The sequence below is a fragment of the Cygnus atratus genome, chromosome 2 (assembly GCF_013377495.2).
Source record: "Cygnus atratus isolate AKBS03 ecotype Queensland, Australia chromosome 2, CAtr_DNAZoo_HiC_assembly, whole genome shotgun sequence".
Lineage (NCBI taxonomy): Eukaryota > Metazoa > Chordata > Aves > Anseriformes > Anatidae > Cygnus > Cygnus atratus.
In genome coordinates, this window is record NC_066363.1 from 20,054,127 (window position 1) to 20,066,211 (window position 12,085).

Consider the following 12,085-nt stretch of genomic DNA (forward strand, 5'->3'; position numbering starts at 1 on the left):
TGAAAATACTTGAGTTCTTAAGAACTATACTGCTGGAACATTTTTACTGACAGATGTAGTTGTCTACATCACCAGAGAGATGTCCTATCTCAGAGAAGGGGATGGATCAGATGACCTCCTGAGGGCTTTTCCTGTTATACTCAATGATTTATGTTACTATAAGATGATACTTTGCTCCTTGAGTAAATGTCTAATTCAGTGGCAATGTAAAACAAATGCAAAAATGATAATAAAATATCAAGAAATCAGGTCAGGGAGACAAGCTGGATGGCCTGCTGAGTCTCTTCTACCTCATATGTATAGCAATTCTATTATGGTGCAAAACTCAAAGAATATAAGTGCTTAAAGCAAACAGTTATGCATTCTTGCACAGACTAACCATTTGCTGTCAATTGCAGCCTGGGGAATAATGTAATTCTTATTTTATTTTCCTAGGTGAAATACCATGAAGATTTTGAGAAGACAAAAGGCAGAGGCTTCACCCCAGTGGTAGATGATCCTGTAACAGAGCGGGTGCGGAAAAACACCCAAGTTGTGAGTGATGCAGCATATAAAGGTGTGCACCCACATATAGTTGAAATGGATAGAAGACCTGGAATAATTGTTGGTAAGTTGTTAAATAATGTTGCTATCCGAAACACTGTGGGAAAGCCTTCACTACTGTTCTCCATTATATCCAAGAAAAAAATACTCCCAAATTTCATTTTCACTCTTTTCTCAGTGTGAAACTTGTATTGAACTACTGGTTCAATGCCAGCTTCTAGGGAAGTAGATGGGAATGAATGGGAATGAATGATAGGTATACTTTGATCTATTTATTTATTTATTTTGCGTGTGAAATATGGATATTCATTACTGTTGCTTTACTTTTAAACAGTGATTTTTCAATAAAAGTCAAGATATCTGCTTTGATCTTTATTTTGTGTAGAAGAGAGATAGTTAAATTGGTGGTTCTGCAAGGTCTTGATGTTGCAGACCAGTTCAGATTTCCCCCTACACTGGTCAGCTATTTCTCTAGAGCTATACATGGCCCATGTACCTCGTGTTTTGGAATTACATACAGCTTTCAAAGTAGCACAAGACGTAACTCATCAATAACTTGATAGATCTCTGGTGAGCCAAACACCATAGCATTCAGAAGTGATGCTCTAAAAGATGATCCAAGATAAGACCAGATGTATGAAGCTAGAATACAGACTACTTTTGTATTAGGAGACAAATAATTGTGGGAAGGTGTCATCTGAGGTATTCATAACAAACAGTAGTTCAAAATGAAAATGCATATTTGAATTCTTTTAAAAGTAAGCAAGCCTGCTATGGTGAAGGAAATGTCAACCTAACATTTATTTTTACACATTTTTCTTTTGGTGTGTTTTTCTGCTTTTCTGTGCTTTACAACAGTATTGACAACTGAGTGTCTGCACAGGGAAAATCATCCTGAAGTAGCACTCTAAAATCCTTCATACGTAATAACGATTGACTTTAAGTCTACCTCTCAGAAAGTAACAGAAACTACAAGTGAAATAGAGTAATTGGTAGGTCATACAGTCCATCCTCCTGCCTAAAATAAGGTTAACTATCTATTCTAATTCCTGATGGATACTTCTTCAGCTTTTTCCTTAAAGTCTCAAAACGAGTTTCCACTATTTTGAGAAGTGTATTTCTTTCCTGTTGTATGGCCACTTTTTATATGCCTGTAGCTCCAGCCTTCCATCAGAGGGAATTTGTCAAAAGTAGGGGTTTAGAGAGCCCTGTCCAGGGAAGCTACTGATGTTTTTAAGACCATGCAAATCTTAGAGGTCCACATAGTCTGGATCTAGGGCAACACTTTGTTCAGTTAAATCATTGTCTGTACAGACCCAAGCACTGGATCAAATGTGTCACTTCCATAGCTAGAGGTGGTACAGCCAAAGAAAAGCTCCTGTAAAATTGCACTTTAATGTACAGTTTGGTGCATGCTTCAAACCCCCTAGACTATGCTGCACTGCATTTGTACAGTAGCCCTAGGTGGAAATCATGAGTGCAGCCCTGTTTTCAATAACTGAAGGCTTGCTAGTTCAAACTGATTAGGATTAAGAACTTCCCTGAGAAATTCTTGAGCTATGTGACTGAAATATTACTATTTTTTAGTACTCTGTATCAACTAAAGAGTATCAAAACACAGAGAAATTCTTAGTTCTCTGTACCTACCAAACCGCAAAAATAGTGCAATTATTTAAAGGAAATAGGCCATGACAAACCTGAGAGCCTAATATCCAATGATATTTTACCTAATGGTTTTTCAGAGTGAACAGCAGTTATAATATCTTCTCGTTTAAAAAGAAGCAGTGAGCTCCCTGTTCTTGGAATTTCCTTGGCAGCCGGAAAAAAACAACTGCTCACTGAAAAAAAAACAACAACTATGACTCTCTTGATTTTTTTCTTAGGTGATAAAAGTTCATCCAGTTAGGAGAAGTATTTCTGTGTTAGAATCCATCTGGCTATTCTTTTAAAGTATTATCAGTGACGCTGTAACAACTTTTTTCAAATGCTTGATTTGCTTGATTGTTAAAATTAATGTTTGTGCTCTGGAAAATACGCACTAGTTTTAACCATGCTAAAGCCATTCTAAAGTCATCAAGATATATTAATCTATCTGAGCTTTGAATCTGTGACAAAAGAGGCTTCATGATTCTCATGTGAGTTTAAGGATATTTTAAACTGGCATAAGTTACCAGGATGTTAAAACTGATAAGTTCTATAAATTACCAAGGTTCTGATTTTATCTATGTTATTTCAGATTTACAAAGACAGATAAAATCAATGGCTGCTGCACTGATGCTGCCGTGATGTCATACTTATTAAGCTTTTACTTACCAAGACATGATCAAACAGGAAAAGCTTTGCACTCACCAGTTCCTCCCACCCCTCTTGCGCCTGTCAGAGCTTTATGTAGTTGCATAATTTATCATCATTAGGACTAACACATAGTTTATCAAAAGATTGTACATTGGCTTTTATTCATCTTGTCAAGACAGAGTTAGCACTATGCTTCACCTTGCAGGAGTTGCAATAGATAACACATAATGCTCATACATTGAATCTGTTCTAAAGCCATGGGATTTATTTCCTCTGATTGTTCCTTCCATTGCCTCTAAGATATTAATCATTTGAAACATGACATATTTGGGGTCCCCATAGTCCTGTTTTCCTACCAACCCATTATTTAGCTTTGTACCACTCAAACCAGCAAAAGGACCAAGCTGGGAAGACGATTATTTTTCCCACTTCCATTGCATTGAGTAAATCTTGAAGACAGGTATGCCTGAGATGCAAACCAATAATAAAAAGGTGTGATTTGATTTATTTACGCTTTAATTGATTGCACTTTACATCAAGATTTTATTTTAAACTTGTTTGGAGTGATTAAATGATTATTATATTTTTAGGCAGAGCGGTTATGAATTGTATATATTACAGATTGTATTGAGTAGATCAAAAAGTCACACTGTAGCTGATTATGCATTTGTTATAAGCTTCCTCTTAGCTTGTACAACACTAATTGTTTGTTAAAAGCTTATTAAAACCATGGTTGAATCTGTGTTCAACTTATGCTGTGTTTATAACTAGAGCTTGGATGTGAAATTATTTATTTCTTATGGACTCCATTTCTTTCAATATCCAGTTCAGATGTGGATTCAAGATATGTTAATAATTTATTTGTGTGAATTAAAGCTAAAGGTCTTATAATTATGACTGTTATTGAATTGAATGAATTCGAAAAATGCTTTTCAATACTGAGATAGTGGATCAACATTAAGTCTGTGTCCCAGGAAACAGAGAATATTTGGAAGACAAAGAGAATTACTAGTTAAGATCAACAGTGGGCTTCATCTTACCCAACTGTAGATGTCTAAAGTGTAGATTTCTACAGATGAATTTGTCACCTTGGTTCATTTCTTTTTTTGTATTGATAAGGAAAGACGAAACAACAACAACAGCAAACCTTTTGAGCTTAAATGAATTGAGCAAATTTTAGATGTTTATTTTGGATGAGATGAACTATGCCCATAATTCTGCTTAGTCGGCTGACTTGATCTCTGCTGTATGCAAAAGAGGCCTTAGGCTCGTAGGTCTGTATTACAAATGTCAGCTGTAGACATGGACGAAGGATGCTGTTAGTGGGCTGGGGAAATCACACAGCTCTGATGATTCTGGTTCTGCTGTGGAAAAGATTGCTGGTATGTGATATTTAACTTGTTTCCATTTATTTAGACTTAAGAAAATACTATAATCATCTTTAGAAAAGGAAAACAAAAATTGAGGAAAAAAAGTCTCCTTAAAACAATGTCAGCACTTTAAAATGGATGCACCAAGTATTTTAAGATGGAAATTCATGTTTTGTAGTCCTTTCAGGTGAATATTTAGATCTTTTAGTTAATTTCTAGATGAAGGAAAGTAGTAAATTAGTCACTAATTGTTAAAACTCACTGCTTTCATACTTTTACTTCCTTTGTTGTTTGTTTGTCTTATAATTTCTATGCTTTGGGGAAAGATCTTAAAGTTTGGCGCACAGATCCTGGCTCCATCTTCGACATTGATCCTCTGGAGGACAATATTCAGTCTAGGAGTCTGCATATGCTTTCTGGTATTGCTTATATCCTGACTTTTCACCAAATCAGCTTTTTCTTTGTTTATGAACAAATTTGATACAGTAAATTTTCTGGTCAATATGCCAGCCATATATTTTATATGTATGTTTTGTTTTCATATATATGTATGTATATGACTGTTTTATAGCAGTGTTTTATAGGAACTCAAGCTGTTATCACGTGCAGATAAGAAATAGTGAAAGAAATCTTATGCTAAACAACAATTACTCATACCACTTAGAAATAGTCACTTAGAAAGCATTGACCTTCTTTGTCCTCATTATGAGTAGGATTTTAAAATAGCTAGACCTTACTAAAATTTCAGAGATATAGGTGACATATTTATGAAATTGATTTTTTTTCCTGTGCACATTTTGCTTATATGGCACATGATATTATGCCTTATGCTAGTGTTTACCGTTCCAAGGATAATCATTTATTTTTGTTAATAATATAAGGATAGATGGAAAAGGAGGGAAGTTAATGTAATGATATGCAGCAATGTTTTGGCTCAACAAGATTTTTTTCCCCCCAGATGTATTTATTTTGAATGCTTAATTTTGCGTGCGTATTTTCTTTGGTACTGGAGGTGGAATCTTAAATATTATTTTGAATGTCCTACAGCAGTACTTCTACGTGCACTTGTATGCATGCTGAAAGAAAGGGACATTTTGATTTTCCACTGGAAATTTTCATATATGTCATCTTATCTCTCTCTCTGTCTCCCTTTTTTTTTTAATATCCTGCCATTTCTGCTATTCTTTTAAAGCAGAGAACAATCTTAGTTGTTTGATTTTGAAGCAACTTTCTGAACTAATAGCGTTCAAAAATGGATATAAAGTTGTGCATGATTCATTTTTCTCTAATTTAAACACTATCAGTGTATGAATATCAATGTTACTGGTTGTGATTTTTATTGTTTTGCTTTTCATTTCAGTCATATATTTACTGTGATTCTATTTCTTTCTACTTTTGTAGAAAGAGCAAGCCGTTACAGTAAGCAGTACTTGCATTCTACAAGTTTGGGAGATTATAAATCAGATGGTTCTGACACGAACCCTACCTTTTCATACTGCAGTGAGATAACAAGGCCATCTGACGAAGGAGGTAGCCCTCATTCCCACGTTTTTCACTAATAACACTATCAGTGTACTGAGACCTCACAGGCCTGTATTAACTCAATACCCTTGTACAGTCACAAATCATTAGAAACTGTGTAAGCTATTGCACTGATTGATTAAGGAAGCAAAGCAAAATCTCCAGTTCACACAGTTTCTTGCATGACATTTTGCTTTATCATGTATTCTTTTTGCCCATTTTAGGAAGTGAGTGAGTCCAAAACCCCTACTAACTCTCATTTACAGTGCTTAAGTGAAGATGTATTGTGTTTTTGCAAAACTTGCATGAATTGGATTTTTTTTTTTCCTCTGGAAAGACACAATATAACTGAAAAAATACATCTCTAAACTGAAAAAAATAAATTTAACTTGTGCTTTTTAGTGAGCAAATCAACCATATAATAGCATTTTATTCACTCATGTACTTCTTCCAATATCAAATTTTTCAGGTTTTTGTGGCTCTCCATTTCCATCCTAAAAGGAAAAGTATAAAAATAGGAAAAACTGGCAACTTTCTCCCATATGAAAGTTTTCTTACACGCTCAGCAGTTTGGGAGCAGAGTTAATATTCAGCAGGGAAGTTTATATAGTCTGATATTGCTTTGCATGTATTAATATTAGAATATTTTGGCAAACCTGCTTTCCCAGGTACAAAACCACATCTTGCATCTGTTCGATGCCATAGATTAAGACAGAATTTATGAAGATGACGGATTAGGGTCTAGTCATTCTAGTGGAATTACAGTGTGTACTAGACTTGACTGGTGAATTGTAAATGTTCAGAAACATTGCATTCTATGCAAGTATATATATTTTAAAAATAGTTGTGCAATTTCTACTTCTTGATTGTGGAAGAAGGTGCATTGAAAATCGTATTCAAAAGGTTACTATTTTTTCTCTTTAGAAGATGTTAAAGTTATTGCTACTATTTAGTTGTCTGGAATCCTTGAATTACCCATGCTTTAAGGCATCTCAGTTGTGGACCCCTGTTTAACTTCTCCCACTGGCCAGAGTAATATGGTTGTTGCTAGAGTATAGGGAGTCTACATTATGTTAGGTGCTGCGTAAATACATACAAGCAGTTCTGGTTAAGAACAGGTGAGTAAGAAAGTGTTCAGACTGAAGAACTGACTGAATGTATGAAGAAATACATGTCTTTGACAGAGGATCATTCCCTTATGTCTGTCAATCTTTATTTGATATTTTAACTTAATTCCCAACTCTTTTAATAGCTTATAGTAAACATGCTCATTTGCTGTTTTTTATGTCTCTTCCTGTGTTGGTGTGAAGTGGCCTTTGCAGTGCAGTGCATATTGTCCTAAATACCTATTCTGATCTTTTGGCTCTACTCCAACCATTTTAACATTGCTTTGTCAGCTTGATTTGATTGCTAACAGGTATTTTTATTACTTGCCATATCAAGAATAGGAAGCAGGCTTTATTTTTCTGGTTGTTTTGGCATTAACAAGATTTCTTTTTGTGTGTCTTTTAAAATCTGTTGTTATGGTGATGTGTTGAATAGATCCTTACCAGGATCAACATGTTTTAGCAAGACACTGTTTCTGCTTTTGAACCAGCTGGCTAGCCAGGGTTTGAGTACTGGTAGACAATTCCCATTGTATCGGAGAAATAAATGTCAGAGCTAAGTAATTTGACATAATCTAAATGATTTACAAGAAAGGGCCATTTCTGTGAATGCATTCAGAATATAGTATCTTTGGTCAAAAATATCGATATTTTCATGGCAGCATTCTGTAAAAACTATCATTTATTATATTGCCACAAGGTCAGTTTGCCCTTGAACTTTATACAGTCTCTCTAGATGAGAACCAAGTCTGCTTTGCTAAGATTTCATGGCTGTTTCTCACAGAGTTTGTACTTTTAGCTCTAGTAGCTTTTCTTACAGGAGATTGTTTGACCTGATGGAGCACCAACATGAAAGACAGTTGGACACCTGTAATCAATTTTGTAACCTCTATGTGTCTTCAGCCTTGCTTTCATAATCTTTTCTGCTTCTATGTTGTTCAATTGCCAGTTTGTTCTGGATATGCTAGTCTTCACCAGTGCACTGCCGCTGCTGATGGAATCGTTCCTTAGCCACTTCTCCCAGCCCTTAGCTGGGTTCCTGGCTTCATACCAGATGTTAAAGGCTTATCTAGACCTAAATAACTCACTCTCTTGTCTTTGGTGCATTTCAGTTACAACATCATATAGGGGCTTCTAACATTGCTCACTAGAATTACTTCTTCCTATTTGTTTTCCTGACCGTTATTTTAGATTATGTAGTTAAGCTAAGTCAAGTGTTCTTCCCCTGGAGCTTTTCCTCCAAAATCTCCAAAATCTCTAGGTATTTGCATGATGTAAGTTTGGGAAAATACTTGTTCATTTAGACTACTGCAGGTAAAGACAGATAGGAACCAATAGTTAATACTTTTCAGCGAGGCTGATGCAGGTGCTGAACTTTCCTTTTGATGTTCAATTTGAAATTACTTTTCAGCTTTTTCAGTCCTTTTTTCGCAACTCCTCTCTGTCAGTACATTACAAGGTCAAGGTCTGCCATTCTGGACAGAAGGTGTTGCACTAGAGCTTTCCTGTCTGCCTAAATGCTCTGTAATTAATTGCCACCCTAACAAAAATTTCCCTTTTTCCTGCAAGCCATTCTGTAGCACCTCTCAGAAACAGTTGGGTGCCGCATTAGTTCTTACAAAATTCTCAGCTGTTTTTCAAGTATTTATTTTCAGCTTGCCTAAAGAGGAACAGAAGCTAATAATTTCTCTTTAAATCCTGTTTTTAACACTGGTGTTACAACTTGTCAGACATGCAGCTATTCTGTCAATTTTGGGAAGGTCTTTCAGATTATTTTAGTCAGAAGGAAAAGGAGATGTATGGATATGAGATTTATTTTTGTTTATGAAGACAGATTAGACAGTTCAATCTTTGCAGAACACTGTAGAGAAAAAAAAAAACAAACAGCTAGAGTCATAGAACCGTAGAATGGCTTGGGCTGGAAGGGACCTTAAAGATCACCTTGTTCCTAACCCCTGCCATGGGGGGTTGCCACCCACTTGACTAGGTTGCTCAAAGCCCCATCCACATGATCTTGAACACCTCCAGGGATGGGGCATCCACAGTTTCCCTGAGCAACCTGTTCCAGTGCTTCACCACCCTCGTAGTAAATAATTTCTTAATAATATCTAATGTAAATCTCCCATCTTTTAGTTTAATACCATTCCCCCTTGTCCTATCATTATCTGCCTGAGTAAGAAGTTGCTCTCCATCTTTTTTATAAGCCCCCTTTAAGTAATGAAAAGCTGCAATGAAATCTTCCCTAGTGCCTTTTCTTCTTTAGGCTGAACAGCCCCAGCTCTCTCAGCCTTTCTTCATAGGAGAGGCGCTCCAGCCCTCCGATCATCCTCGTTGCCCTCCTCTGGACTCATTCTAATACATCCATGTCCTTCTTGTGCTGGGGGCCCCAGAGCTGGATGCAGCACTCCCACTTGTGAAGTGGGGCTTCACAAGGGCAAAGCAGAGGGTGACAATTACCTCCTTTGACCTGCTGACCACTCTGGGCTGCAAGCATGCACTGCCAGCTCTTGTCAATCTTTTCATCCACCAGAACCCCCAAGTCCATATGATTATGTATTTTTCGGTGTCAGAAGGGAACGTAGCTGTCACCTAATTGGACTCATATTCATAGTCTCTACAGTGTTTCTCAGACTGTGCAGAAGCATGCATTTCTAGAAAGATATCTTCTATTTTAAGGTCTGCAAATTAACAGTGAATCTACCATCTCCTGCTGGTAACTGCAGTAAGTGAGATTGGCATTTAGCTCATACCATCCATGGCTCATGACTATTTTGTTTAATTCCATTCCCCCAAAGGCAAGAGTAAAAATCCCTGAAAGCAACACAAGTTTAAAACAATTTTGGAGATTTTTTTTAAAGGCTTTTTATTTTAGAACGCTTTACATATATATTCTTAGTAGTTCCATCTCTGAAGACTGGGGCAGGGAAGGGACTGTTAACACATGAGTATTACATGTGGTAGGATGTAAGACATGGAAATGAATTTGTGGTATACATTCTAGTGCCAATCACAGAAACTGAGCTGATTTGCTCAAAGCTGTGTGTCCAGGTGTAGACAAAGGGTGGCAAGATAAAGTGAAGGCTGCAAGTAAACCTTTAAGATTAATTGTATTTTTCTTCAAGCCCATTATACACAGCAAGCAAAGAAGAAAAAAAAAAAAGCTGCAACCAGAATTATTTCTGGGTTGGTTTAGGATTAGTCAAGTTAGGTAGTCTGTTTTAGGATTAGTTAAGCAATTGAGTGCACAGAAATTTGTAATTAAGGGAGCTGACCTACATTATCTTGTGTTTACAGGGGTCACTGAGATACTACTGCAACAAATTCCAGACTTTGCCATGATGGCAGGGAAGTGACTGTGCACATTTGTGTATCACTACCACAAAGTTTCCTGATGTTTGACCAGATGATAACAGATGAGTTATGGTGCTGCTACTAGGGCTACCATTATTTTTGTCACTCCTGTTTTGTGCGTTCTTTCATTTATTTGGAGATGATGAATTCCTCTTAATGTTTTTGGAATGAGGAGATCCATGTGCACAGGAGGAACATCACTGTTATTTCATCTTTTTTCTCTCTCTCTCATTATGCAACAATTTGTGTGCACATTTTGTTTTCGTTATACTTCAGTGAAAGTATTTTCCTTAAGGTTCTTCCTTTTGTTTTAGTTATCAAAGTCCATTTGTGCTGCTTTCTTTCCATCCTGTTTCAACTGCAGGATGTTTTCATTTCACTTTCCAATATTTTTCCTTCTCTCAGTTTTTATTTTAATTATCTTTCAATTTATTGTATTTCTTTGGGGCTTTCTGTTTAGCAGTCTCCTATTTTTCTTTGATTTAAATCAACAGGATTTTATTTAAATATTACCAAGTTTTGTTTTCAGTCTGAAGGTTTAAAATGGTCTCAGTGAACATCCTGCTATAGATGAATTAAACATTTTTTTTTCCCCTGATGTACCATTTTTTCATTTTTAGTTGAAACCTTTTGGCTTGCTTTTCTCCCCTTTTGTTTTTGGCTCTCCTTTTTTTTTTTCTTTTAAAAAAATATTTTATTTCCTTTTAATTTCTAGTTTAATTTGTATGCATTAGTATATGGTCATGATGTATATGTTTTTCCTTACTATATGTTTGGAATTTTTCAGTTTATTAAAGTGTCCCTTTACTCTTATTTCAAGTTGTATTTAGTCTGTAGGTGGAAAAAAGTGAGGGGTGACTATCAGTTCCTTTCACTGATGCGTTGTTACTCTGCTGGGAAAAAGCATGATTTCATCATCATATTATCTTAAAACCTATATAGAACTCAGTCTGCAGAAGTCAGCAGATAAGTTTACTGTATGCCAAAAAGCTCGCGTCATGTAGGAAACCTTTGTGGATGTTAGGAAAGAATGTTCAAGTGCCCTCTGCTGCATTTTAAAAATTAATGCGAAGATTCCATGTGTTCTGGAATCAGTGTGTTGCTGGTTGGCTACATGTCCATTATTTAGGTTTTCCTCCTTCAGACTAAGCTGTTAAGATTCTGTTCCCCTGTCATCAGAAAAGTAATGAGAATTAACATAAAGAGGCCATGATCTGAGGTTTTAGGTCTTCTTTCCTTTATTCTGATGAAAGGGGTCAGCTGCTAACACTCAGGTCTTTTCCTCACTTTTCCTTTACCTGGGAAGCTTCCTCCTATTACACTGGTAATCCAAGTACAGAAATTTCAACAGAGCATAAAATTCCACTTATAACTTGATAGACTTTAAATTTTTGTTATCAACCTTAAAAGTAACCTGTAGGTTTTTAAGAGAAAACTGAAAATTAGTATTAGGTATTCCACTGATACTACATAATAATGGGTCAGATCCACAAAAAAGATTATTGCAATCAACCTTTGAGGAATAAGTATGGGAAATGGGCATGGTGGCAATTTGACTCCAAAGTATATAAAGACTGTAGAACAGTACTACAGTATTTTCCTGTGGCGTATAGGTACTTAAAGTCTTGAAGTCTTTATATAGCTTGAAATGGGAGTAAAGTCAATGAGAAACAGTAAGTCCTTTAATTTATCTCCCTAGTGGCATATCCTCCTTGTGTGATATGAGCCTTCTGAAGAAGAAAGGCTTCAGAGCAGCTGAGCCTGCTGCCCCCCCATTCCTCCTTTTCTTTGGACTCTAGGGGTTATCTTTCTCCTTTCCTCACTGAGGCAGGAAAATGCTGTAGGCTGTTAGAAGTACTATTGTTTGAACTGTAGTCTGAACGCAGCCCTGCACCAAGC

The 12,085-nt window shown here is 36.3% G+C and overlaps 1 protein-coding gene across 3 annotated transcripts in view; it reads left to right on the forward strand.

The window, feature by feature from the left end:
* Positions 1–12,085, forward strand: part of NEBL (nebulette) — a 257,642-nt gene that overhangs the window by 222,840 nt on the left and 22,717 nt on the right. Inside the window, exons 22-24 of one of the 3 annotated variants that reach the window (XM_035545547.1) lie at positions 436–607; positions 4,535–4,627; positions 5,610–5,738. In XM_035545547.1, coding sequence (XP_035401440.1) covers positions 436–607; positions 4,535–4,627; positions 5,610–5,738 — 394 coding nt within the window. The remainder of the gene's footprint in view (positions 1–435; positions 608–4,534; positions 4,628–5,609; positions 5,739–12,085) is intronic. The other 2 variants (XM_050709174.1, XM_035545546.1) reach the window with 2 other exon arrangements.